Source organism: Pongo abelii, chromosome 1 (assembly GCF_028885655.2).
Source record: "Pongo abelii isolate AG06213 chromosome 1, NHGRI_mPonAbe1-v2.0_pri, whole genome shotgun sequence".
Taxonomy (NCBI): Eukaryota; Metazoa; Chordata; class Mammalia; order Primates; family Hominidae; genus Pongo; species Pongo abelii.
In genome coordinates, this window is record NC_071985.2 from 217,962,113 (window position 1) to 217,989,818 (window position 27,706).

Here is a 27,706-nt window from a genome sequence, read left to right on the forward strand (position 1 = left end):
ATAAAATAAATAAATAAGGAATTCTGGACAGCAGTTTCAGGACAAAGGGATTGTTGGCTGCCTTGACCTCCCAAAGTGCTGGGATTACAGGCATGAGCCACTACACCCAGCCAGGAGCCACTTTGTTTATTTATGTTATTTATTTTTTTATTTTTTTGAGACGGAAGCTCACTCTGTCACCCAGGCTGGAGAGCAGCAGCACAATCTCAGCTCACTGCAACCTCCGCCTCCCGGGTTCAAGCGATTCTCCTGCCTCAGCCTCCCGAGTAGCTGGGATTACAGGCACACACCACCACGCCCAGCTAATTTTCGTATTTTTAGTAGAGACAGCATTTCACCATGTCGGCCAGGCTGATCTCCAACTCCTGACCTCAGGTGATCCACCTGCCTTGGCCTCCCAAAATGCTAGGATTATAGGCGTGAGCCACCACGCCCAGCCAGGAGCCACTTTATATATAGCTCTGAGATATACGAAGGAAAGAAAGTGAACAGCAGAAGGGCCTAGTTTGCTACTTATGGAAAAATGGGGGGAGGGAGCGGGTGGACACATATTTGTATTTGCTCATATGTGCATAGTGTCTTTGGCAGGATACACAAGAGCTCAATGACAGAGGACACCCATCTGGAAGGAAACCGGGTGGTAAGGGGATGGGGCAGGTTGCAGGCTTCTTACTGTGTCCCCACTCATGCTGTTTATTTTGCACTGTGTGAGGGCATTAGCTATTCAGAAAATAAAATAATGAGAAAAAATTCAAGACATTTTTGCTATCGTAGCAAACTGTGCAGACTAACATTTTAAATAGAATTTAGGTATAAAGGGAAAAAGGCTAAAGCAATACAAATTAAATGGATGCCGAACTACAAAGCCCATCATTGTAATGTGAGCTGGGGTGGGGATGGGAAGGGGGGTCCTCACTCTCCTGGTCTCTACCTGGAAGCCCATGCTGGCCCCATGAGATCACCCCAGAATCCTCCCAGCCGTGTGAACCTACCTGTGGATGCCCCTTTCTCAACACGTTCTGCTGGGGGAGGTGGCAACTCTTCTTCCACGGGCCTGAGGGGACTGGGCTGGACTGAAGGTCTCTCCGCTGGGGCCTGTGGGGATGCAGATGGGGAGTCATTCAGTGGGACCCCATGCAGCCCTCCCAGCTCTGTTCCTCATCTGGGTGGTAACAGGTAGAATTAGCCGCATTGTACCGAGAAGGAAACCGAGGCCCAGGGAAGCAAGGGACCTGCGTAAGTCTCTCAGCAGGAAGGTCACAGTGGCAGCTGACTGGGGTCCCTCAATCAGCCACTGCTCCTTGTCCTACCTAGAAGGACTCTCCCGCAACCAGGCTTCCCCATGGAGGCTGGACTGAAGTGGAGTAAGCCCTTGGCCTGTGACGCCCCCCATTTCTACACAGCCTCTGTTAAGGGCCCAGGGTTAAAAAACAGGTTCCTAGCCAGGTGCAGTGGCTCAAACCTGTAATTCCAGCACTTTGGGAGGCCGAGCTGTGTGGATCACCTGAGGTGAGTAGTCTGAGACCAGCCTCACCAACATGGTGAAACCCTGTCTCTATAAGAGTACAATAAATTAGCCAGGCATGGTGCGGGTGCCTGTAATCCCAGCTACTCAGGAGACTGTGACAGGAGAATCGCTTGAACCTGGGAGGTGGAGGCTACAGTGAGCCAAGATCATGCCATTGCACTCCAGCCTGGGCGACAGAGCGAGACTCCATCTCAAAAACAAACAAACAAACAAAAATCCAGGTATCCTATGCAGCCTAAGGGATTTAGGTCAGACTCAGGGAAACGTCTTCCTCAGAGCTGAAGCAGGTGTCTGCGGCACGCGCAGCAGGGAGGCGGTGGCAGCCCTCTCCAGAGACCCTGAAACATTTAACCAATTTTCACCTGCCTGAATAGGGACTTCTGAGCTTCAAAGAGGGACTGCCCCCGAGCAGAAGAATGCACCAGACAAAGTCCAGGTTTAGAACCCCTGAACGCCCAGAAGGCCCAGACTCCCCATCCCCCAACCAAGGGGACCAAGGGATTGCGGGGGAGCGGGGGGGCAGTACCTGCGGTGGGGGCGGGGGCAGGGGCGGGGACAGGTGCAGCTGCTCTAAGTCTGCAATGAGTGAGGCCCCCATTGGAGCAGGAGCCTCCTCTTCAGAAGGCAGAAGCACTGGAGGGGGCGGTGGAGGGGGCGGGAGGAGGTCCAGGTCAGGAAGCGCATCCTCACCATCCAGGACTGGAGGAGGGGGTGGGCATCCTGCAATGGGGGAGGAGAGAGGGCTGGTCAGAGCCTCCCAGGTGGACCTGGGGGGGTTTTACTTACCTACATGGCCATATGGAGCGTAGCTGAGGGCTCAGGTCGGGGTCACCCCAGCCTGGGTTCCATGTCTAACTCTGCCACTGATTTGCTGTGTGTCCTTAGGCAAGAAACTTAATCTCAGGCCAGGCATGGTAGCTCATGCCTATAATCTCAGCACTTTGGGAGGCCAAGGTAGGCAGTTCGCTTGAACCCAGAAGTTCAAGAGCAGCCTGGGCATCATAGTGAGACCTCAACTCTACTAAAAATTTAAAAAATGTAGCCAGGCATGGCAGCACAGGCCTATAGTCCTAGCTGCTTGGGAGGCTGATGTGGGAGGATCACTTAAGCCCAAAAAGTTGAGGCTGCAGTGAGCTTAGATCACACCACTGCACTTCAGCCTGGGTGACAGAGCCAGACCCTCCCTGTCTCAAAAAAAAAAAAAAAAGCCGGGCGCAGTGGCTCACGCCTGTAATCCCAGCACTTTGGGGGAGCTGAGGCAGGCAGATCACCTGAGGTTGGAAGTTTGAGACCAGCCTGACCAACATAGAGAAACCCCATCTCTACTAAAAATACAAAATTAGCTGGGCGTGGTGGCGCGTGCCTATAATCCCAGCTACTTGGGAGGCTGAGGCAGGATATTCGCTTGAACCCAGGAGGCGGAGGTTGCGGTGAGCTGAGATCGTGCCACTGCACTCCAGCCTGGGCAACAAAAGCCAAACTCCATCTAAAAAAACAAAAAATTAGGCTGGGTGCGGTGGCTCACGCCTGTAATCCCAGCACTTTGGGAGGCTGAGGCGGGCCGATCACCTGAGGTCAGGAATTTGAGACCAGCCTGGCAACCATGGTGAAACCCTGTCTCTACTAAAAATACAAAAATTAGCTGGGTGTGGTGGTGGGTGCCAGTAATCCTAGCTACTTGGGAGGCTGAGGCAGGAGAATTGCTTGAACCTGGGGAGCAGAGGTTGCAGTGAGCCGAGATCGCGCCACTGCACTCCTACCTGGGCGACAGAGCAACACTTCGTCTCTCTCTCTCTCTCTCTCTCTATATATATATATACACACATACACACACACACACACACACACACACACACAAATTAACTGGGCTTGGGGGTGAGAGCTTGTGGTCCCAGCTCCTTGGGAGGCTGAGGTGGGAGGATCACTTGAGCCAGGTAGGTTGAGGCTACAGTTAGCCGTGAGCACACCACTGCACTGCACTGCAGCTTGGGTGACAGAACAAGACCCTGTCTCAAAAAAAAAAAAAAAAAGAAATGCAAATTCTCAGGCCCCACGGCAGATCTGCTGAATCAGAGATACTTGGGGTGGGAGCCGGCGGCTGTGCTGGAACGGACCCAGTGACTGTGTTGGTACAGGCCCGGGTGATGCTGCTGCTGACTCAGCGGAAGTGTGAGAACCAGGCTCCAATGAGCTCATGGAGTCAGGAACCAGGTGTTGGAGAGGCAGTAAGAGTGCTGTGGCCTCTCCCAGTGCCTGCCTTCCAGTGCAGGGCCCACAGGCTGTGATGGGCAGGCAGGAATTCAAGAGAGAAGCAGGGGGACCTAAGGCCATAGGACAGGTGGGCAGAAAGGGGGTCCTGGACCTGCTCGAGGATGACTCTGAGAGGACAAGTACTAGGCAGACGGCAGATGGCAGCCTTCGGTGTAGACGGCTTCAAGCAGCTGGCAGCATCCCCAGCGCCTGGGGCCAGCCTTTGTGTCCTGCAGTTAGACCAGGCGCATGACCAAGCTGGTCACCTAAAACTTATCTCACTTCAGGGAGACTAAACCCCAAGATCCCCGTGCTCTGCTTGAGGGTATTAAATTGGCAGATGAAATGGCCAGCCAGCCATGCTGACCAGTGACAGGACAGCCCTTCCCAGGCAAGTTTGATCTTGTTCCCACACTCCTAAGATCCTCTTCCCATAATCCCAATAACCCATGAAAATGTCCCGGAAATTCTGACATCTAGCCTCTATTTCCCGGGCTCCCTTGCCCACCCAGAAGGGGCACATCTTTTTGTTTCCCGTTGATGTGTGAATTTTGTCAGGATGAATAATGAATGAACGAATGACGCTGGAGCCTGCCCTTTCCTCCCCACCTCTGCCTCTGACGTGGTCTTCCCCAAAGTCCCCTCCGCTCTTACCTCCATTGGAGAGCTGCATAGGTGCAGCTGGCACTGTGGCTGCAGCTCTGCCAGGGGGTGTCCAGGGGCTGGGCCTCCCCTCCAAGCCAGCCTCGGGTGTCTTCATGGGGGCAGGAGCCTCCCAGGGGCGGCCACGCCGGGCCTCACAAACTGCCTGCCTCACTTCCTCCGCCACGGCCACATCGCGGCGCGGGGGTGCCAGGGTGATAAAGACAGACGATGCCACCCTCTTCTCAGGCTTTGAGGCCATGGCTTCAGCTCCTGGTGTGGCTAGGGACAGAGTGGGGTACAGCACAGGATTGCCACCCAGACACACAGACACCCTCCCCCGAGAGGAGAGAGCCTCCCTCCTCCCAAAAAGACAGGTCAGCCACCCTACCATTTCAACAACTCAGTCCAGCACCCAGCCCAGCCAGAGAAGAGGTAGGTGTGTCCTGCTGGAGAAGACAGGACCCACCAGGGAACTTGGCCACAGGGGTGAGACCCAAAAGTCCTGACTGCCTCTCCCCCGAACCTGCACACCTAGGGGAGCAAAGGGCAGCCCTCACCAATGATCACTTTTCCTTGTCTAATACCCGCCAGGAAGGAACAGATGCTTCAGCTCCCAGCCCCAGCAGGGCTGACTTCAGTTCCCAGCCTGGAGTCCTGCCTGCCCACTGGGCCACACCCCAAGTGACCTCCCTCACCTGGGATCAGATTCTCCTGGAAGGGCTGAAGTCCTGGAGGTTGAGGCCAGCTCTGCTTTGGGAGGGAAAGAGAACGGATCAGGATCTGTCAGGGCGTCAGGGCTGGGTTCTGGCGGCAGAGTGGGCAGGGCGCAGTGAGAGCTGCCCTCACTAAGACCTGCTCTGCCCTGAGCATGTTATACTCATTAACTCATAAACACCCACACGTTATGCTCATTAACTCATAAACACTCACAAGGTGGCTGCAGGGCAGGCACTATCATCACCCACCTAACACATCAAGAAATCGAGACTCAGAGAGAAGTCACCTGTCCAGGGTCACACGGTGGTGAGGTGGCATTGGAACCCAGAGCCCATGCTCTTGGCCACTTTGCTCTGCTCTGCCTTGCTCTGCTCTGCCCTTTCTCAGCCCTGCACACGAGCCAGCACCCTCTTTGCTTGCCTTCTAGTGCTGGAATCTCTCATTCCACCCAATCTCCAAAACCTAGGTCCTGGTTCAGGCCTGGGCAGGGGGCAAGGGGAGAGATGGGGAGGCTCCATGGCCTCTGGTCTCACCTCCTAACCCTGATCTTTCTAGAGCATCAATCTCTTTCTCCTTTATTCGAAAACCTTCCATGGGCTGGGCACGGTGGCTCACAGCTGTAATCCCAGCATTTTGGGAGGCCGAGGCAGGTGGATCACTTGAGGCCAGGAGTTCGAGACCACCCTGACCAACATGGTGAAACCCCATCTCTACTAAAAATACAAAAATTAGCCATGCGTGGTGGTGGGCACCTGTAATCTCAGCTACTTGGGAGGGTGAGGCAGGAGAATCGCTTGAACCTGGGAGGCCGAGGTTGTGGTGAGCCAAGATTGCACCACTGCCCTCCAGTCTGGGCAACAGAGCGAGACTCTGTCTTTTTTTTTTTTTTTTGAGACGGAATCTTGCTCTGTTGCCCAGGCTGGAGTGCAGTGGCACGATCTTGGCTTACTGCAAGCTCCACTTCCCAGGTTCATGCCATTCTCCTGCCCCAGCCTCCTGAGTAGCTGGGACTACAGGCGCCCGCCACCACGCCTGTCTAATTTTGTTTTTGTATTTTTAGTATAGATGGGGTTTCACCATGTTAGCCAGGATGGTCTTGATCTCCTGACCTCGTGATCCGCCCACCTCAGCCTCCCAAAGTGCTGGGATTACAGGCATGAGCCATTGCACCCGGGTGAGACTCTGTCCCAGCACTTTGGGAGGCAGAGGCAGGTGGATCACCTGAGGTCTGGAGTTCGAGACCAGCCTGGCCAACATGGTGAAACCCCATCTCTACTAAAAATACAAAAATTAGCTGGGTGTGCTGGTGGGCGCCTGTAATCCCGGCTACTTGGGAGGCTGAGGCAGGAGAATCACTTGAACCCGTGGGGGTGGAGGTTGCAGTGAGGTGAGATGGCACCATTGTACTCTAGCCTGGGCAACAAGAGTGAAACTCTGTCTAAAAAAAAAAGTATGGCTCTCCACCACCTCAGGATGAAGTCCAACTGTGGCAGCCTCAGCCTCTTTGAGCCCCTGGACCACTCACCCTTCCTATGTCCTCTCTTTTGCCTTGCAGTGTTTCTCCTATGGTTTTCCTGTCCTGCCCCTACAGGGTGAATTTCAGCTTTCTCTTAGAGGCCCAGCTCAAACATCACCTCCTCCACAAGGCCTCCCCCCCCACCCCCATTCCTGGCCCTCTCCAGGGGCGGTTTCCTGCTGCCAAGGGTGGACGAAAGCGATGATAGCCCCAGGGCAGGACAGGCTGGCTCACAAGCTCACTATCAATGCGTCTGACCTTCAGCGGTGTCTGCATTCTTCGTGTGCCTCGAGGATATCAGAGCGCAGGCATCAAAACCCAGATCTGGCCACCCGATGGCTCACGCCCGTAATCACAGCACTTTGGGAGGTGGGCGATCACTTGAGGTAAGGAGTTCAAGACCATCCTGGCCAACATGGTGAAACACTGTCTCTACTAAAAATACAAAAATTTGGCCGGGCGTGGAGGCTCATGCCTGTAATCTCAGCATTTTGGAAGGGCAAGGTGGTTGGATCACGAGGTAAGGAGTTCAAGACCAGCCTGGCCAAGATGGCGAAACCCTGCCTCTACTAAAAATAAAAAAATTAGCTGGGCATGGTGGCGGGCGCCTGTTATCTCAGCTACTCAGGAGGCTGAGACAGAATTGCTTGAACCCGGGAGGCGGAGGTTGCAGTGAGCCGAGATTGCACCACCACACTCCAGCCTGGGCGACAGAGCAAGACTCCATCTCAAAAAAAAAAAAAAAAAAAAAATTAGCCAGGCATGGTGGCATGCACCTGTAGTCCCCAGCTACTTAGGAGGCTGAGGCAAGAGAATCGCTTGACTCCTGGGAGGCGAGGTTGCAGTGAGCTGAGATTGCGCCACTGCACTCCAGCCGAGGTGACAGTGAAACTCTGTCTCAAAAAAAAAAAAAAAAAAAGAAAAGCATAAATCAGAGAGCATGGTTGGCACCCTGATAGCCTGATGTCAGGAGAAGGACATTATTTCCCATCTCTCAGGTAGTTCCTGCTGACAGTAGTCCCTGTGGCCAAGGCTGAGGTGGGGCCACGGGTGGGAAAGCTGGGAGTCCAGCGAGCACACCCGTCCTCACCAGGCACCCAATGCCTGTGCCCAGGGCTAAAAATGTCTCCTTTTCTATCTCGCTCTTCAGGCTTCCCTCCTTATCTCAAAGTGCACTGGCCACTTTGGGTTCACAGCGACTGATGGATGATAATAAAAACAATAACACGTGCTCCTAAATTCCTCTTAAGTTGGTTTATGTGTTTGGCTAAAATATATAGCTCAGTCTGATAATAAAATATCTATTCTGAGGAAGAAACCAATATATTAGGAAAGAGCTTCAAAACTTATTTAAAAGTACCTGTCTTTTGCTTCTGGGTTTGGAAATGATGTCTGGAAGTATGTATGCTTAGGCTGGCTGTCACGGGCTTTAGTTTTACACTTTGTTATAAGTTTAAGAATCTATTTTTGTCAACAATGTTCAGAGTGCATGTGAGATTTAAAGAAATACCAAACAACTCGCTGATAAGGCACTTGTCTTGTGCCAGGCCCCGTGCCAGGTGCTATATGTGCCTCAAAACCCACCAGCCTCTCAATCTAGCTGCAAGAAATGCCCATCCTGCCCCCACTTTGCAGATGGACCCTGTGAGGTTCCAAGAAGTTAAGTGACTTTCCCAGGCCATCCATGGCACTCGGAATTCTAATGGAACATCATCCAAAAGTGTGTCCCCAGACACACTTTTCCTTCCTTGGGTGGCACAAAGTCGCCCAAGTTCCCAGGCCTGTTCTCACTTTAGAATGGCCCAATCCAGACCAGAAATCTTGTGGTCGGCATATTCCGGGCTGGTCCCCAGGGGCTGCTGTGGGCCTTCGGGATGGCCCTCTGCCTCCTCCCACCCAGCGCTGACCCTTCCTACACTCCTCCGGGAAGTCGGATCTGCCTGGCTTCTCGGAAAATGTCCAGCACTGAGGCCAGATGTTCACAGCTGGGCAGCCCCTATACCTCCCAAGCAGTGACTGCGGGGACCTCAGGCCCCAGGGGGTCTAAGCTGGGGAGTTTCAAAGCCCTGTCAATCCCATCGGCAGAGGGAGCCCCGGCTTCCCTCCGGTCCCACTGCCAGCGATTCAGCTGGGAGCAGGCTGTGTGTAAGTTCCCCGGGGCCATCTCCCAGTCAGCCGTGCCCAGGGGACCCTCCGCCCCCACTCTTCCTCCCCCAGAGAGGAATCACAGATCCAGTTAGATAAGTGGAGAAAAGTGGGAACAAAGGGAAGGAAAGTCATTTCCTGTCCAAAGGAAGGAAGGAGGCAGGGATCCAACCAGCCACCCAGACCAGCTAGAGGCTGCAGCCTTGGGGCAGAGGATGTGCAGCTCAGGAGGGTTGGGGGTCACCCCCACAGTCCTCCTTCCTACTCCTTATTCCCTACAAAAAAAAAACAAAAAACAACAACAACAAAAAAACCAGAAAAAAAAACCTCTGGGGCCACCTCTAAGCTCTGTTCTTTTTTTTTTTTTTTTTTTGAGACAGAATCTTGCTCTGTGGCCGAGGCTGGAGTGCAGTGGCACAATCTCAGCTCACTGAAACCTCCACCTCCCAGGTTCAAGCGATTGTCCTGCCTCAGCCTCCTGAGTAGCTGGGACAACAGGCGCACGCCACCACCCCTGGCTAATTTTTGTATTTTTGGTAGAGACAGGGTTTCACCATGTTGACCAGGCTGGTCTCAAACTCCTGACCTCAAGTGATCCGCCCTCCTTGGCCTCCCAGAGTGCTGGGATTACAGGCGTGAGCCACTACACCCGGCTTAAGCTTTGTTATTTATTTATTTATTTTGAGACACAGTCTCGTTCTGTGGCCCAGGCTGGAGCGCAGTGGCGCGATCTCGGCTCACTGCAATCCCCGCCTCCCGGGTTCAAGCGATTCTCGTGCCTCAGCCTCCGAGTAGCTGGGATTACAGGCGCCTGCCACCACACCCGGCTAATTTTTGTATTTTTAGTAGAGACGGGGTTTCACCATGTTGGCCAGGCTGGTCTCCAACTCCTGACCTCAGGTAATCCGCCCGCCTCGGCCTCCCAAAGTGCTGGGATTACAGGCGTGAGCCACCGCGCCCGGCCAGCTTTGTTCTTTAATGACTAGATAAAGCAGTCTACCTTTGGGTCCGGAATTAAGGCAGAGGTGGCGGGGTGTGCCCCAATCCCTCCCACCTTGCAACTTAGGGGAGGGGTTCCCTCAACCTCTCTCCCACCCCAGGGAAACAGAGGAGGTAGAGAGCTGGGTTCACACGCGGTCCTACTTCTTTCCTGCGGGGTGACCTCGAACAGGTCACCGAAACTCTCTGGCCTCGTTTTTTCATAAAGTGAGAGTGTGTCCCTAGGGCGGCCGAGAGGATATATAAGGAAAGAAGACTCAGGGTCTAGGCCCTTGGAAGGTGCAAAGAGAAGGACAGCTGGTTAGGCAGCAGCTGAGAGGGAGAAGCAGCCTGGGGGCTGGGCTCAGCTGGGGGTGCCTCCAGGACCCGGACAGAGCCTACAGCGTCATTAAGAACAGGAATCTGGGCGCGGCCCCAGCCTCTCCCCGGGGTCCTCAGGCTTGGGCGGGAGGGGTAGGGGCCGACGCCAAGATCATCCCAGGGCACACACCTAGGTATCGCCCATCTCCACACCTTCTCAGCCCCCGACGGGCGCGTGAGGCCCAGAGAGGGGCAGCCCCGGGACCCGTCCCTCCCCTTGCCTGACCCTGGCGAGGAAAAGGGGCCTGGAGCTCCCCCGGGCTCCGGAAACGCGGGACCCTCCGCAGGCAGCCGAGCAGGGCGGCCGCCGGGGTCACCGCGGGGCGCCGCCGGAGCTTTAATTCGATCCATGTGCGGGACTCCGGCCCTTTGTGCGGGAGCTTCCGCCCTGCGCGCCGGGTCCCCGGCTCCCGCTCCCAGGCTGGAACTCGGCCCTCCGCCGGCCTCACTGAGCCCTCGCCCCGGACCTGCCGACTCCCCGACTCCGGGAGAGAGACCAAGAGACTGGGACGCAAAGGGCGTGAGGACCGCACCCCCCACCCGCAGGCCCCTCCAGGGGCGCCGCGCCGGGGGTCCCGGCTGGGGACCGAGCAGGCTCCGGCCGAGCGCTGCCCGCGCTGTCACCTGTGTGCACCGGGGACAGGGACGGAGGGACGCGACCCCCACCCACCCGGCCCGCTTACCTGGGCCGCCCGCGCCCCGGCGGCTCCGATCCGACGCCCGAGCCAGCGGAGCCCGGAGCCGCTGGGCCTCCCGTCCCCTCCGCCCGTCCGCCCTCCCCGCCCCCTCGGCTCCCTCCGCCCCGCCGCCCCGCGCCGCTTTACCATAAAAGGTGAGGTTCGGGGGGAGGGGGCGCGGGATTCCCGCCCCGCGGAAGCGGCTCCTACCTGCCCCCCAACCTGCCCGGCCGCGCCCCGCGCCGCCCCCTCCCCCTCCCTTTGTTCCCTGGACCACGCCTCCCCTCCCCCTTGGCACCGGCCCGGGGGTGGGAATGGGGGGGAATGAGGATGGGGGGATGGGGGGGATAGGGGGGTTGGGGAGCGGGGGTGGGAGGATGGGGAGTCGGGGTGGGGTTCCTTCCCTCCCCGCTGCCCACCCCCTCGCGTCCTTTATGGACCCCGAGTGGTCCCTGCCCTCCCCCTTCCCTCGCTCTCCTGGGTTGGCGACCCCATCTACCCTGTCCGGCGGAGGTGAGCGCTTACTTTGGCTCTGGGATCCGGCAGGGTCTTGCGTCAAACCGACCAGGGTTCTGCGGCCGTTCACTAAGCGTGAGACCCGGAGCAGTCACGCCACCTCCTGAGCCTCAGTGTCTTCATCTGTAAAGTGGAGGTAGCCACTGCCTACCTCTCCAGGTTGGCCTGAGGATAAAAGGTGACAGTCACAGCCAGGACTGTAATTAATAGTGGTTAATATATGCTGGGTTGGGGGCTTTTTCCGGGAGTGTCCCTGAGGGTGGGGGTCTCAGAGACCCCCAGTGGAGCAGGTCACCTTGTTCTGCTCTCCTGAGCCGTAAGCCCTCTGCAGGTGGGTCCCGGTGTCCCGGGGGACAGGCCGCTCCAGGAGCTCTGGAAGGCAGGGCCGGGCTGGCCCTGTGGCTGAACCCCTCCCTCCACATCCAGTGACCCTCCCCCTTCCAGCTGGAGCAGTTAGGAGGGGAGCGGGATGGGAGGAAGAGCCGGGACTCTGGGGCCCGGGATGGGGCCGGGATGGACTGCCTGGGTCCCTGGAGGCCTCAGGGACATTGTGGGGAAAGGAATCTGGGTCTGATTCAGAGGCAAACAGATTGTTCTTTTGATTAAAGCCACAGTGGCTGAGGCTGGAGGAGCGCTGGACTCAGCGCCATCTGCGGGGCAGACAGACAGGATCTGGCCCGTCCTGCCACCCCTCAGCTACAGTCACCCCTCCAGGGTGGCTCTGGGGCTGTTTCTGGGGAAGGCTGATTTATGAGGGTCGGAGGAGGCTGCCTCCGCCCTCACCCACTGATCATCGCCCCTCCCATCCCTCTTGTCGCTCCTTTTCCCATTTGATCCTCACAGCCAAGCTGCAGTAACAGCAGCAGTCCCAGAAGCTGCCATTGATAGGGGCTTTCTAGGTGCTGGTACCCATCCTCATCCCCATCCTAATCCCACAAGAGCCCTGGGCACCAGGGCTGATGATTCCTGTTCACAGTCAAGGACACTGAGGCCCCCAGAGGCTCAAGGCCACACTAGGGGCAAATGGCAGAGCCAGATTCAGACTAGAGCCGCTGTGTCCCTGGGCACACAGCTCTGCTTGTCTCAAGAACAGGTATCACGGCCACCCTTTACAGATTCAGAAGCTGGGGCTTGGAGATGCTTAGAGCTCTGTGCAGCAGGGCGAGGCTGGGACTCAAGGCTGTCTGAGTCCCTGCTTGGCTCATTCCTGGCTTGGCAGTGATATCCTGCCCCTGCCCCCCAAAACTCCAGCTTTGCAGCACCTTTTGGAGGAGACTTCTCCATACCCTCCGCCGGGAGGGAAACACTGAACGCCAGAGACGGGAAGGACTCAAAGGAGGAAGGTGCAATCTGGGGGTTTTCAGGTGCTTTTGGCTGTAGAACCCCTTTGCAAGTGCTTAGTGACCCAGAAGTTTATTTAAGAGATAAAGGTGGAGCTGCCTGCCCTCACTTCCATGACAGCCCCTGAACCACCTGTTGCACCCCCAGGTGGGATAGTGAGGCAACGAAGAGTTGATCTGGGGCCTTGTTCCAGGTCACACTGACTTAGTCTAGGACCCAGGCTTCCCACATTTGCTCTGGGACAGTCCAAGGGGAATGAGGGGTCCAACTGCCTCTGCTTACCTGCCTCCAGCACCCCAGGCCACCTGTTCCACCACCACCACTGCTCCCGGATGGAGGGGTTCGTCCTGGTCTGCAGCAGCCCAGGTGTCGATGTCACCGATCGGCAGGTGCCAAACTTCCTGCAACGGAAACCCAGGAAGTGCGCTGGACGAGAACACACGCCCTTTGTCTGCCAGCTCAGAGGCTCTGCTGCCCTCCGCCCTCCCTGCCAGGCTCACAACGGCTTTCTTCTCCCTCAGATGGCCCCAGCAGGCAAGGGGCTCAATCTTCTATTAGGATGGTGGCAGCTGAGACCCTGAGTGGCAGGGAAGGGGTGGAAGAGAGGTTTGAGGGCAAGTCTGCTTGCCAGGGCGGGGGTGGCACCTCCACGGTGGAGAGCTTTGACTGAGCAGACACTGACTGGGCACCTACTGTGTGCAATGCATGAGTCAAGGAGCCGACGACGGGATCAAATCAGACATGATCAGTCCTTGTCCCCACAGACCTTACAGGGAGGTTGGGTAGAGCAAACCATAAAGCAAATTAACATAACAATAACCAATAGTAAAAGGTGCTGTGAAGGAATGGACAAGGGGTCTGAGACAAAAGGGGGTGGAGTGGGTGTGGGGTGGGGGTGGGAAAGCCTCTCTGAGGAGGTGAGGGTTAAGCTGAGATGGGGAGGAGCCAGTGTGAGAATAGGGACGAATATTCCCAGGGAAAGGGGGCTGAAGGGAAAACATGGTCTTTAAAGGTCAGAGGTCGTCTTGGCAGACAGCCTCAGAAGCCCCTTGGGCCTCCCAGCTCCTTCCTCCATCCTCCATCCTCCATCCTCCATCCTCCATCCTCCACCCTCCACCCTACCTGCTTGGAGTCAGGTCAGTCCGATGCTTATTTCCTGGGCGCTGCTGTGTGTGGGGCCCTCTGCTAGGCAGGACGGGGAGAGCAGCATAGAGAAAAGGGAGCTCCCCATGGTGGCCGGGTCAGATGGGGACACAGATACAGCTGTGAGTAACATCAGTATCTGGGAGTGATTCCAGCTCTGCCATTTGCCAGCCTTGGGCAAATCACTTCTCTCTGGGCCTCAGTTTCCTCATGCAACCGAGGGGTTGCCAACCCAGGTTTGTCCCTTGTGGCTTCATAGCGAGAATCTGGTGGGGTAAATGTGGGTAAAAATACCTGGTGCTCAGTAGGTGTTCAGAGATGAGTTCCTTTGCTCTCCCTACCACATAAAGGATAGAAGTTTTAGTAAGAGGGACAAAGTTCTGAAGGGAAGGGAAGGGAAGGACGTGACTTTGTCCTGCAAGAGAATCCAAGGAACATCCATGGCTCCTGATAGCCCAGCACTGCTTTCCCTGATTCTGATAACATCATTCAGTTTCTGTTTGGGGAACCTCTCTTCCACTCTCAGTGCCTGGGGTTAAGATGGGACTCCTATATCCCCTGGCTCTGCAGATGTATACATGACCCATGTCCAGCCAATCATAGTGGCTGTTAGTTCTAAGATCAGCTCTCTGGGCTTGTTGGCTGGCAGAATACAAGCTTGACACCACTTTTGTCCCCCACTTGGACCACCACAGAGGACAGCAGAGCAAAGAGATAGAGAAAGAAAGATAACTGATTTCATCAGCTGCTGGATCCAGCCATGCCTGCAATCCTACTACCAGACCTCCAGAGTCAATGCATTTTTTTCTCTTTTTATTTTTTATTCTTTTGAGACAGTCTTGCTCTGTCGCCCAGACTGGAGTACAACTATGGGCTCCCTTACTTTTTCTTTTTTCTTTTCTTTCTTTCTTTTTTTTCTTTTCTTTTCTTTTTTTTTTTTTTTTTTTTTGAGACCGAGTTTTGCTCTGTCACCCAGGCTGGAGTACAGTGGCACGATCTCGGCTCACTGCAACCTCTGCCTCCCAGGTTCACGCCATCCTCCTGCCTCAGCCTCCCCAGCAGCTGGGACTACAGGCGCACGCCACCACGCCCGGCTAATTTTTTTGTATTTTTTTTTTTAGTAGAGACGGGGTTTCACTGTGTTAGCCAGGATGGTCTTGATTTCCGGACCTCGTGATCCGCCTGCCTTGGCCTCCCAAAGTGCTGGAATTACAGGCATGAGCCACCGTGCCCGGTCCTTACTTTTTCTTAAACCAGTTAAAATTGTATTTCTGCAGTTATTTGTTGCGCTTTTTCTCCTTGTTCTAAATAAATAGTCAGTCATGAGGCTGGGTGCAGTGGCTCACGCCTATAATCACAGCACTTTGGGAGGCCGAGGCGGGCGGATCATTTGAGGTCAGGAGTTTGAGACCAGCCCGGCCAACATGGCAAAACCCTGTCTCTACTAAAAATACAAAAATTAGCCGGGCGTGGTGGCAGGCGCCTGTAATCCCAGGTACTCAGGAGGCTAAGGCAGGAGAATTGCTTGAACCTGGGAGGCGGAGGTTGCAGTGAGCTGAGATCGTGCCAGTACACTCCAGCCTGGACAACAGAGCAAGACTCCGCCAAAAAAAGAAAAAAGGAAAAAAGGCCAAGTGGCAATCGACCAGGCCACAGCTAGAGCCACATGGTGTCCGCTCTCAGGCTCCAATCCTGTGTCCCACTGCCTCACCCAGGCAGAGCCCAGCTTCCCAAGACCTGGCTGTGACAATATTGTCTCCGCGTTAATCCCGCTCTGGTTTAGGGGCCTGAACTGGCTCTGACCAGGCGTGCTGGTTCCCACGGCCAGACCGTCCACTCAGCAAATCAGCACAGGCTCCAGGGTGAGGGGCTGAGAAGTGTGGGAGAGGCCAAGGAGGGGCCTGAGGCTCAGCCGACTGAGGGGGCCCCTCCTCGCCCTAGGCCTTGCCAGTCAGGGCCCTTCTGCCCCTTATTTGGGAGGGTCCTTGAGCTAGCCCCAAACCTTCACTGATCCCAGCCCCCTCCTTGAGCCCCCATCCCACTGGGACCCTCCACTCCCAGCAGCATCTATCCCAACATCCGCCCTTGCTGATCTATCTCCGCACCCTCAAGCCCTAAGCCTCCTCCTTACTAAAGCACAATGTGGCCTGGAACCTGCCATTGCCCCTGTGGGTCTCGCCCTCTTCTCTCTTAGCCAGAGGTGGGCTTATTGTGAAGTTAATAAAACTTATCCTCATGGCCTCACTTCCACGGGCCCCTGTGAAGGCTGGGAGTTTCTGGGAGTTACAGAGTGTTCTAGACAAAGAGGGAAGCTGGTTTCACTCAGGAGGCATGTCCATGAAGAACGCCTAGCAAACTGTCCAGGGAGACATCAGAAGAAGGACCCAAATCTCCAAGTCTCCAGTCATTTGTTGTGCTTTTTCTCCTTGTTCTAACTAGTCACTTTTGGCCAGTCACAGTGGCTCAGGCCTGTAATCCCAGCACTTTGGGAAGCTGAGGCAGGCAGATCACCTGATGTCAGGAGTTCGAGACCAGCCTGGCCAACATGGTGAAACCCCGTCTCTACTAAAAATACAAAAATTATCCGGTCGTGGTGGTGTGAGCCTGTAATCCCAGGTACTCAGTAGGCTGAGGCAGGAGAATCGCTTGAACTCAGGAGGCGGAGGTTGCAGTGAGCCAAGATCATGCCATTGCACTCCAGCCTGGGCGACACAGTGAGACTCTGTTCTCCCCCCCACCCAAAAAAATAGTCACTTTCATACGAATTCTGTATTATTTTTCCTAAAGGGAGTCCTTAAAATTGGATCTGCCTTGCTCCTTTTATTTTATTTTTTGAGACAGAGTGTCGCTCTGTCGCCCAGGCTGGAGTGCAGTGGCGCCATCTCGGCTCACTGCAAGCTCCGCCTCCTGGGTTCACGCCATTCTCCTGCCTCAGCCTCCCGAGTGGCTGGGACTACAGGCGCCCGCCACCACGCCCAGCTAATTTTTTGTATTTTTTTTTTTTTTTGAGACGGAGTCTTGCTCTGTTGCCCAGGCTGGAGTGCAGTGGCACAATCTCAGCTCATCTCAGCTCACTGCAAGCTCCACCTCCCAGGTTCACGCCATTCTCCTGCCCCAGCCTCCTGAGTAGCTGGGACTACAGGTGCCCACCACCACGCCTGGCTAATTTTGTTTTTGTATTTTTAGTAGAGACGGGGTTTCACCGTGTTAGCCAGGATGGTCTCGTACTCCTGACCTCGCGATCTACCTGCCTCAGCCTCCCAAAGTGTAATTTTTTTTATTATTTGTAGAGATGAGGTCTCACTATGTTGCCCAGACTGGCCTCAAACTCCTGGGTTCATGAAATCCTCCTGTCTCGGCCTCCCAAAGTGTTGGGATTACAGGCGTGAGCCACTACACCTGGCCCATATGCCTCACTCTTATTCTTTACAATCCCCTCTTCTCACAGTAGCCAGAACACTTCACTAAAGCAGCATCTAACGCCCTTCTGTGCACAGCCCTCTGTGGCTCCCCGCTGCTCTCCGGGACAATGCCAAGCCCCTCACCCTGGCCCTGTGTGATCCCGCCCCAACCCACCCCTGAGACAGCATCTCCCACCACTGCACCCCTCACCCCCTCTGCTGCAGCAGCGCTGACCCCTCCCCAGTCCCTCAGTCCACTCCAGAGCCTTGAAACCCACCTGGGCTTCAATACCACCCCGTTGGCCTGGGAACGCCTGTCTTCTCACCTGGGCTATTACAGATGCTTCCAAACTATTCTGAAAACAGCCACGAGAGGACTCCTCTCAAGGTATATGTCAGCTTCCATCATGTCCTTGTGCAAAACCCTTCGCTGGCTCCCCTCAGGGCAACGCAGTCCAGAGCCTCGCCCAGGGCTCCAGGCCCAGCCGCTCCACCCTCTCTACCACCTTCCTTTTTTTTTTTTTTTTTGAGACAGAGTCTGGCTCTGTCACCCAGGCTGGAGTGCAGTGGTGCGATCTGGGCTCACTGCAACCTCCGCCTCCCGTATTCAAGCAATTCTCTGCCTCAGCCTCCTGGGTTCAAGCAGTTCTCTGGCCTCAGCCTCCAGAGTAGCTGGGATTACAGGCACTCGCCATCGCGCCTGGCTAATTTTTGTATCTTTAGTAGAGACGGGGTTTCACCATCTTGGCCAGGCTGGTCTTGAATTCCTGACCTCGTGATCCACCCACCTCAGCCTCCCAAGGTGCTGGGATTACAGGCGTGAGCCACTGTGCCCTGCTCTACCACCTTCCTAAACGCCTCGGCCTGTTCCTGCCACAAGGCCCTTGCTGAGCTGTCTTCTTGCCTGGGAAGTTCTTCCCTCCACTGTTTGCTTGTTTGCCCCCTCACTCTGTTCAGGTCTCTGCTCCAATGCCCCTTCCTCACAGGAGCCCTCCGCGGATGGCAGCTTCTGAGATGCCCCCAGGATCCCCACCTCCTGGGATCCATGCCCTCCCCTCGGGTAGGTGGGACCTGGGGACCTCTCCTCAATGATAGATTGTGGCCAAAACAATAGGATGTCACTTTCAGCATTGAGTCACAAAGCGTGGGCTCCCTTGTCCTCCACCCCTCTCCCTGGTCGGCTCTGAGGAAAGCCAACGGCCGCGTTGTAGGGCTGCCCTGCAGGAGGCCGATGTGGCAAGGAAGAAGGGAGGCCCTGGGCCTTAAGACGACACCACAGCCTCGCTGACACCTTGACAGCAGCCCTGAGACACAGGACCTGGCTCAGCAGCACCCAGATCCCTGACCCACAGAAAGAGCAAGATGATCAATGTCTGTTGTTTTAAACTCTTCAAATTTGGGGGGTAATTTGTGACGCAGCTGTAGATAACAAATACACATTCTCTCACTCCTGCCCCCCGTCACTCTGTCCCCTGACCCGGCTTTACTTTTCTTTGTTTGTTAGTTTGTTTTGAGACAGAGTCTCACTCTGTTGCCCGGGCTGGAGTGGAGTGGGACAATCTCGACTCACTACAACCTCTGCCTCCCGGGTTCAAGTGATTCTCCTGCCTCTGCCTCCTGAGTAGCTGGGATTACAGGCATGCGCCACCACGCCCGGCTAATTTTGTATTTTTAGTAGACACAGTGTTTCTCCATGTTGGTCAGGCTGGTCTCAAACTCCTGACCTCAGGTGATCTGCCCGCCTCGGCCTCCAAAAGTGCTGGGATTACAGGCGTGAACCACCATGCCTGACCTCCGGCTTTACTTTTCTTTGCAGCACTTTGTGGAGAGGAACCTCGCTTACTCCTCTCAGCATCCTCAGTGCCAGCCTAATGCCTGGCTCCACGCAGGTACTCAGTGATGACTTACTGAATGAATGAACGGGTGAAGAAATTTAAGTCCTCAGAAAGAAAATGCCAGAGCTCAGAAAAGCCAGAAGTAGGGGACTCAGGATGGGGAGGCCAGCTTACCCCAATCCCAGCTGCCCCAGGGGTCACTACCCACTTTATGTGGGGCCTGAGGACACTGGTGCCCCACCTCTTCAGCACGATGTTGCCCTGACCCTAGAACCTTGGTCCTGGTGGTCAGGCCCCAGGGGTCAGGCTCTAAGGGTCCCCTTGGGGAACTGGTCCCAGCCTCATGCTTTGCCCAGACCATACAATTTGGATTGTCCTATGCCTGCTGGACTTCAGGCCTATTTTTCTCCATTTGGTGTGGAGATTTGCTAAATGCCTCATTTAGAGTGAGCTCATTTTATGCCCTTGTCAGTCTTTTCATGAAAATATTTCGATAAGAAAAGAATGCTATTCCAGCCCACGTGTCCTGATTTTTGTTTGGAAAACAATCCCTGTGCCCATAAAAAGGAAAGGACTGCTGAGTCCAGTGCCCTCCTGGCCCTGTCCCTAATGGGGCCCAGGCTGTGCCAGGGATCCAGAGGCTGAAGCACGTTCCAGCAAAAACACTGGCCCCCGCTTGGAACCCAGAGCCCAGTCTGGGTCCGGCAAGGGGCTGGCCCTGTGCCCACCTAACTGAGCCATTTCCTCCCAGACTGGGGCGCATTTCCTGCCTGGAGGGAACAGAGCACATTCCCAGGCGGGGTGGACTGGGTCCTACATTGGGGGAGGGGATTCCGTAGGCATTTTCCCAATCCCAGCGACCACACCCTGGGATGAGAGGCCTGTCCTGGTGGTAGGGCTAGGAGCACGGTTCAAAGGGTGCTGCTGGAGCTGTCCAAGGGGTGGCCATTCTTGGGGGAATGAGCTGAAACCACCCAGCCCTGCCTTGGGTGCAGCCTGCTCTGTATCCCAGGTGCGCTGAGCATAGAGCAAGAAGGATCCTTGGGCCACCCCCGCCTGCTCCCAAGCAGCAGTCTTCGGGCGAGTGTGGTGCCTTTGTCGAGAGGGAGGGACCCATCAGAGCCTGGAATCCTCAAGGTGTCCTCTCCAGGCCTCCCCTCCTCCCTAATGCCTCCTTCTGGGCCACCCCCATGCCTCTCGAATCCCTCCAGAAAGACCACTGGCTGGGAGGCTGCTTTGCCCTGTGGGGCTTCCCCTAGGAAAGGGCCCTGAGTTGCAGCCCTGGATCCCCATGGAACCAAAGGGCCCTGGGGGCTGGGGCTGGGCTCCCTTGCACCAAGGTGGCTGGAACCACATTCCAGAGCCTGTCGGTAATGGACGTGCCATATTTCTCATCTCTGTTAGTTTCCCTGGCCCCAGATTTTCAACAAGAAGAGGGTAGCAGGGAGCATTCAAAGCACTTGAGCTCTGGGGGCCAGGCCACCTGAATTCAAATCCTAGCTTTGCTACTTAATGCCTGTGTGCCCTTGAGCAAGTCACTTAATTTCTCTGAGCCTCAGTTTCTGACTCTGTAAAAATGGATAACAGTGCCTGCCTCCTGGGGCTGATGTCAAAATGAAATGAAACAGTGAAAGTACCTGGCACGTGGCAGGCACCCAGCATGCAGTGGTAATTCTTCTGCCAGGCTCAGAGAGGGGCAGTGGCTTGTCTAAGGTCACACAGAGGGTAGGCAGAGGAGCTGGTACCCAACCCTTTGGCCTTCCTGAGCTGGGCCCTGAACGGGCTGAGATGGGAAGGATGCCAATGGCCTTCGAGAAGTCAGGGTTGGGGCTGGGGACCACAGAGCACCCAGCAGAGGCGTGGTCAGCATTGTGCGTCCTTCAGCTGTTTCCCAGCCTGGGATGGGACAGGACATGGCCACTATCCACCCAAGACTGCAGGTGGGTGCCAGACCAAGTGTCCATCCCCCCCGTCCCCTCACCTCATCAGCCACCTTGGCACTACGGTACTACATGCCCCCGCCACCACTCTACCCAGTTCTCTACCCAGAATGGTTTTGCTCAGTCTGCAAGGAGCCGTGTCCCCCAGGGGACCCAGCCAGGCCAGCCTGAGGCACATATCCCATGACCTGCCAGAAGAGCTGTGCGGCCTCAGAAAAGCCTCTTTCCCGCTCTCTGTGTTTGTGATTATTCTTTGTTGTCGTTGTTTTTTTTCTGAGACAGAGTCTTGCTCTGTCAACCAGGCTGGAGTGCAGTGGCACGAATCTCGGCTCACTGCAACCTCTGCCTCCCAGGTTCAAGCAGTTCTCCTGCCTCAGTCTCCTCAGTAGCTGGGATTATAGGCATGAGCCACCATGCCCGGCTAATTTTTGTATTTTTAGTAGAGACAGGGTTTCGCCATCTTGGCCAGGCTGGTCTTGAACTCCTGACCTCAGGTGATCCGCCCACCTTAGCCTCCTAAAGTATTGGGATTACAGGCGTGAGCCACCACGCCTGGCCTCTGTGTGTTCGTGATTCTAAGCACAGGTTGAGAAAGTCATCATCTTTATTGTTCATGGAGAAGGGAAGGGCGACCAGTAAAGCGGGAGCCCTCCTGAGGATGCACCCCCCACCCCCTGCCCAGGAAGGCAGGTCTGAGAGGCTGCATCATTGCCCACCCCGAGAAAAAGAGGGTTCAACCAGGGGTCCCCAGGTGTCCCCTCTCCAGAGGCTCCTATCCCCAAATCCTGCCTTCCCTTCTCGGGGCTCCCAGGGCCTGCGCTGAGCTCCAGGCAGGGGGCCAGCTCTGCCACTCTGCCTCCAGGCATTGCCGTGGGGTCAAGACCTCGAAGGTCAGGCTGGTGGGCTTGAGACAGACTCCAGATCCTTCCTGAGGCAGGTCAGGAGGGGGCCGAACTCTGGGACTGGGGTGCCGAGGGCAGGGGCTGGCTTGGTGTTGACACCGGAGGCCTCTGAGATGGAAAATCCTGAGGAAAAGCATTGAGAATGACACCACCCATTCACCCATCCCCCTGGGGGCCTCGGGCCTCCAGTGACGCGGGCACTTCCTCCCCCTTGGGCCTCTGGGTTGTTGCTGGAGAGGGCTGTGGACAGGGTGGGGAGTGCTAGTGACCTGGAGGACAGCCCTGGCCTGGTGACAGAGGGTGGGAGAGGTGATTCCAGCTCTCTCTGCCCCCGACCCCCAAGGGAGGTCACCCTGGCTCTGTCTTTTTTTTTTTTTGGAGATGGAGTCTCACTCTGTTGCCCAGACTGGAGTGCAGTGGCACAATCTTGGCTCACTGCAACCTCTATCTCCCGGGTTCAAGTGATTCTCAGGTCTCAGTCTCTAGAGTATTTGGGATTACAGGTGTGAGTGACCGTGCCCAGCCGGCTCTTCTTAAACTTGAGCCTCTTGAGGCTCCTGGGCTGTTTGAAGCAGGGTTCATTGTCTGGGGGACACGTGGGATGGGGGTGCCCACCTGTATCTGGCAGAGGTCAAGCAGGGTGCGGACGCCCACCAGACACCAGAGCTCGCCCAGCAGGGAGACGAGGATGCCCAGCAGGTCCAGCCAGCGACCCACGGTCAGCAGCAGCACGAAGAGGCCGCCCATGCGCACCAGCACTGTCTGCACCTGGCTCTGCAGGCCGGGGTGCTGCCGCTGCTCCTCTGTGGGATGCGGGTGCCTGTCACCATCTGACTCCACACCCCGGACTGGACCTCCCGGCTCCCTGACCCACCCTCCACGGGACGAGCCTTCCCTTCCCGTGCAGCCCTCCTCCCATCACATCCTTCTGGTCCCCACCCCTGCTCTGAGTATCTGCAGAGTACCAGGTGCTCTGCCTCCAGGACTCACTGCCCAGCCCACAAGCCTCCAACGGGTCCAGGCCAGAGCCCCACAGCCTCGCAGCCTCGCAGTGGCAGGAATCGGTCTGACTCCTTTCTTTGCCGCACACCCGCCTCTAGTCCCTCAGTTAGCCTGGCAATTCCTTCTGCCAAGCACATTCCCAGCTGAGTACCTCTCGCCACTCCCGTGGACCCACCTGGGCCCAACCAACTTCCTCTTTCCAAGAAGCCTCCTTGCTGGGCTCCCGGCTTCTGTTCTTTTTTTTTTTTTTTTTTTTTTTTTTTTTTTGAGACAGAGTCTTACTCTGTCATCCAGGCTGGAGTGCAGTGGCACGATCTCAGCTCACTGCAACCTCCGCCTCCCAGGTTCAAGTGATTCTCCTGCCTCAGCCTCCCGAGTAGCTGGGATTACAGGCACCTGCCACCACACCCGGCTAATTTTTTGTATTTTTAGTAGAGATGGGGTTTCACCATGTTGGCCAGGCTGGTTTTGAACTCCTGACCTCAAGTGATTTGCCTGCCTCGGCCTCCGAAAGTGCTGGGTTTACAGGCATGAGCCACCATGCCTGGCCCTGTTCTTTTTTGTTTGTTTGTTTTTTGAGACAGAGTCCCGCTACTTGGGAGGCTGAGGCAGGAGAATCGCTTGAACCCAGGAGTTGGAGGTTGCAGTGAGCCGATCGTGCCACTGCACTCCAGCCTGAGTGACAGAGCAAGACTCCATCTCAAAACAAAACAAAATAACAACAAAAAAAACCCTGCAGTAGGCCGGGCGCAGTGGCTCACGCCTGTAATCCCAACACTTCAGGAGGCTGAGGCAGGTGGATTGCTTGAGCCCAAGAGTTCAAGACCAGCCTGGGCAACATGGCAAGAACCCTTCTTTTTTGTTTGTTTGTTTGTTTGAGAAGGAGTTTCACCCCTATTGCCCAGACTGGAGTGCAATGGTGCGATCTTGGCTCACTGCAACCTCCGCCTCCTGGGTTCAAGCAATTCTCCTGCCTCAGCCTCCCAAGTAGCTGGGATTACAGGCACCTGCCACCACACCTGGCTAATTTTTATATTTTTAGTAGAGACGGGGGTTTCATCACGTTGGCCAAGCTGATCTCGAACTCCTGACCTCAGGTGATCCACCTGCCTCGGCCTCCCAAAGTGCTGGGATTACAGGCGTAAGCCACTCTGCCCAGCCAAGACCTCTTTCTTTCTCTCTCTCTTTCTCTCTCTCTCTCTTTCTCTTTTCTTTCTTTCTTTCTTTCTTTCTTTCTTTCTTTCCAGAATCTCTCTCTGTCGCCCAGGCTGGAGTGCAGTGGTTTGATCCTGGCTCACTGCAACCTCCACCTCCTGGGTTCAAGCGATTCTTGTACCTCAGCCTCCTGAGTAGCTGGATTACAGGCACGGACCACCACACTGGGCTAATTTTGTATTTTTAGTACAGGCAGGGTTTCACCATGTTGGTTAGGCTGGTCTTGAACTCCTGACCTCAAGTGATTTGCCTGTCTCAGCCTCTCAAAGTGCAGGGATTACAGGCATGAGCCACTGTGCCTGGCTGACCCCTTCTCTACAAAAAATAAAATTAGCCTGGCATAGTGGTGTGTGTCTGCAATCTCCACAACTTGGGAGGCGGAGGTGGGAGAATCACTTGAGCCCAGAAGGTCAAGGCTGCAGTGAGCCATGATCGCGCCACTGCACTCTAGCCTGGGCCACCAAGCAAAACCCTGTCTCAAAAAACAGAAAAGCAAAACAAAACAAAACAAAAACACAAACAAACTTGGACAGCAGCCTCTCATCAGACTTCCTCACCTGGCTGATGAGGGCTCTCCAACAGGCCCCTTCGAACCTGGCCAGCCTCACCCCTTCCCCGTGCCCTTGGGGTGACAGCCACACTGGACTCCTGTGGCTTGTTTGGCGCTGCCATGCCCTGTCTCCCCTCTGGGCATTGGCACATGCGGTTCTCTCTGTCCAAGATTCTCTTCCCTGCCTCGGTTCTCTTAGGGATCTCCTGCTCATCCTTCAAGGCCCAATCTAAAGACTACCCCCTCAGGGTGCCCACTACATGCTGCTTCTCTGCACTGCCCCCGCCACACAGCCTCTGTCCTGACCAGGCTCTCTGGGATGGCAAGAGTGAGGGCTGATGGCTGTCAGCCTGGCCCAGACAGAGGGATGTGCATGGATTGAATGGAGCAGGCCCCGCAGCGCTCACCCTGCATGTAGATGACCAGCAGCGTGTAGCAGATGGTGAGCGGTGTCCAGAATCGCATGGCCTCCGAGGTGGTCAGAAAGTCCTGGTTGATGAGGGCCACAGCCGCCAGGTCACCCACGGCAAAGGCCACGGCCAGGGCACGGCCCAGCAGCTGGGGGAGGCCGTGTGCACCAGCCAGCAGGCCCAGGCACACCCCACAGTAGCGCTGGCTGCTGTGCAGCTCGTAGAGGCGGCAGACGTGGCGGTGGAGGCGCCGGGCACCCAGGCCCAGCAGAGTGGCCAGCCCGAGGCTCAGCAGCAGGTTCAGCGTGCGGTGAGGGGCGCCCTCCTGCAGGAAGCTCAGGCCACAGGTCAGCCCGCAGCCCAGCGAGTACTGGCACAGCAGGTAGAGCTGCAGCCTCTCGGCGGCACCCTGGGAGCCCTGCAGGGAGTGCAGAGGAGGGGCCGAGATGTGGGGGCTGCCTCACCACAGATGCTGCCTGTCACAGGAGGCCAGAGCCTGAAGGGACCTTGGGGATGGTTCCCGAAGGGGCCACATCGGCTTCAGATGAAGCCCTAGGGGATCATCTCTCTCACCTTAATTTCAATCATATGGGGTTTTGTTTTTGTTTTTGTTTTTGTTTTTGTTTTGAGACAGAGTCTTGCTCTGTCACCCAGGCTGGAGTACAGTGGCTCGATCTCCACTCACTGCAACCTCCGCCTCCTGGGTTCAAGCGATTCTCCTGCCTCAGCCTCCCAAGTAGCTGGGATTACAGGCACCCGCCACCATGCCCAGCTAATTTGTTTGTTTGTTTGTTTTTGTTTTTAGAGATGGGGTTTCTCCATGTTGGCGAGGCTGGTCTGGAAATCCTGACCTCAGGTGATCCGCCTGCCTCGGCCTCCCAAAGTGCTGGAATTACAGGTGTGAGCCACTGCGCCCAGCCTTCAATCACGTCTTAGTACTTGGAGCCCACTGTTAGCTGAAGGGTGGTGGTTCAGAGTCTCAGAGACCTGGGTCCCAAGCCTGACTCTATCTGTTGACCATAGACAAGCCACATACTCTCTGAGCCTTAGTTTCCCCATCTGTGAAATGGGGAATCAGAGCAAACCTTTACCCCGTGGCTGTGAGGATTACATGATGCACGTGGCGCACTTGGCGCAGGGCCTGGCATTTGGGGAGCCGGATCTACAGAAGCTGTTGCTCTTGTCTTCTTGGGACTGGGACTGTATCCACTGTGAGTGTGGCCGCTTCAGCAACCAAACCCAGGGGTGCAACCTGCAGCCTCTGTTCTCAGTCTTACGGAAAATATGGCGAAGAGGCTGGGATGCTGGACCTGGGCCCTGCTGCCCACATTCCAGGGGTGAGTCCGGGCCCTGGGCTGGGGAGTGATCCACCCACTGCCTTCCCGGAGGCCTCACCTTGCCGAGGGACAGCAGCGTGGACACGGCCCGGAGGGAGAACTCGAGCACCACAAGGGCAGCCACCCGGGACCCCACGACCGTCAGAAACAGGGCCAGCCCTGCCAGGTGCACCGTTTCCAGCGAGGCCCACTGGGCCCGAAGCCGCTCTTTTTCGGGCCGCCGCTGCGGGTCACTGTGGGGGCAGAACGGGTGTGGGCAGGGGTGTAGAACTGCCACCCTCCACTCCTGGTGGGGGTCCCCGTGCCCCCAGCCACATTCCCTGGGGGGATGAGGTGGGCACTCACTTGGCACAGCCCACGAAGAAGTAAACTTTCAGGAGGCTGTTCAGGACCAAGACTCCAAGGGCCCCAATCAGGCCTGAGGGGGCGGGAGGGAGGCAGCGAGGCAGCGTGCAGGGGTGTTAGGAGAGCAGGCTTCGTTGGTAGGGTCAGAGGGGGCGGCCAAGGGGCAGGGGTGTCGGGAGACCAGGTGGGTGGGGTCCACCCTGCACTGTGAAGAGCTGGAAAGGGGCGGGGCCAAGGCAGGAATGGGGCGAGGTGCTCACCTTGCAGGAGGGAGTCGAGGAGGCTAGAGCCCCACTCGAGGGAGGGGAGGCCGGGGAACCAGGAGGGGAGGGATGGAAGAGAGAACATGGCAGCCCCGGAAGGAGCCCCAGCCTCTGGCCAGGTCTACACAGGGACAGACCAACGTCACTGGGCAAAGGTGTCAGTGGAGGGAGGGAGAGAGGCTGGGAGGGGTCAAAGGCCCAGGGGAGGGGAGGGGAGGAGAGCCAGGGGTGTTAACCCTTCGAGGCCCAGAAGGGCAAGGTCCCAGCTCCAGGCACACAGGGCGCCTGGAGCCAGCTGCTGCCCGGGCTCTCCATTTGGGCAGTGTGGGGTGAAGGGACAGGTGTCTCTGGGCTGGTCTCTGGTCTCTGTCCCTGCTAAAGTCTGGCGTTCACTTTACTTGAAATCTTCCTTGAGGGAGGCCAGGTGCAGTGGCTTACACCTGTAATCCCAGCACTTTGGGAGGCCAAGGAAGGTAGATCACAAGGTCAGGAGTTCGAGACCAGCCTGACCAATATGGTAAAACCGTCTCTACTAAAAATACAAAAAATTAGCCGGGCGTGGTGGCAGGCACCTGTAATCCCAGCTACTCGGGAGGCTGAGGCAGGAGAATGGCTTGAACCCAGGAGGCGGAGGTTGCAGTGAGCTGAGATCACGCCATTGCACTCCAG

General features: G+C 56.3%; 2 protein-coding genes across 27 annotated transcripts in view; both read right to left on the bottom strand.

The window, feature by feature from the left end:
• Positions 1-11,740, bottom strand: part of FBLIM1 (filamin binding LIM protein 1) — a 28,807-nt gene extending 17,067 nt beyond the window's left edge. For 4 of the 26 annotated variants that reach the window (XM_024242012.3, XM_063721551.1, XM_063721582.1 and 1 more), the window contains exons 1-5: positions 10,844-10,961; positions 5,119-5,170; positions 4,433-4,702; positions 2,055-2,248; positions 993-1,095 (exon numbers count right to left, since the gene is read on the bottom strand). In XM_024242012.3, coding sequence (XP_024097780.2) covers positions 993-1,095; positions 2,055-2,248; positions 4,433-4,682 — 547 coding nt within the window. In that variant the 5' untranslated portion in view covers positions 4,683-4,702; positions 5,119-5,170; positions 10,844-10,961. 26 annotated transcript variants of the gene reach the window in all.
• A 9,859-nt stretch (positions 11,741-21,599) lies between these two features.
• Positions 21,600-27,642, bottom strand: TMEM82 (transmembrane protein 82). The gene is made up of 6 exons (XM_002811439.5): positions 27,035-27,642; positions 26,775-26,847; positions 26,488-26,662; positions 25,090-25,510; positions 22,531-22,718; positions 21,600-22,038 (listed from the first exon to the last, which is right to left on the bottom strand). Exons 1-6 carry the CDS (start codon positions 27,120-27,122, stop codon positions 21,952-21,954), a joined length of 1,032 nt encoding a protein of 343 aa, XP_002811485.2. The 5' UTR covers positions 27,123-27,642; the 3' UTR covers positions 21,600-21,951.
• Positions 27,643-27,706: the final 64 nt, after the last annotated feature.

What these genes read in the sequence shown, in the direction of transcription:
- TMEM82 (XM_002811439.5), bottom strand. Translation starts at nt 27,122, where the DNA reads ATGTTCTCTCTTCCATCCCTCCCCTCCTGGTTCCCCGGCCTCCCCTCC. An exon ending in CCTCGACTCCCTCCTGCAAG is followed by an intron (nt 26,848 to 27,034) that starts GTGAGCACCTCG and finishes CCGCCCCCTCAG; the next exon opens with GCCTGATTGGGGCCCTTGGA. An exon ending in GCTGGTCATCTACATGCAGG is followed by an intron (nt 22,719 to 25,089) that starts GTGAGCGCTGCG and finishes CGCATCCCACAG; the next exon opens with AGGAGCAGCGGCAGCACCCC.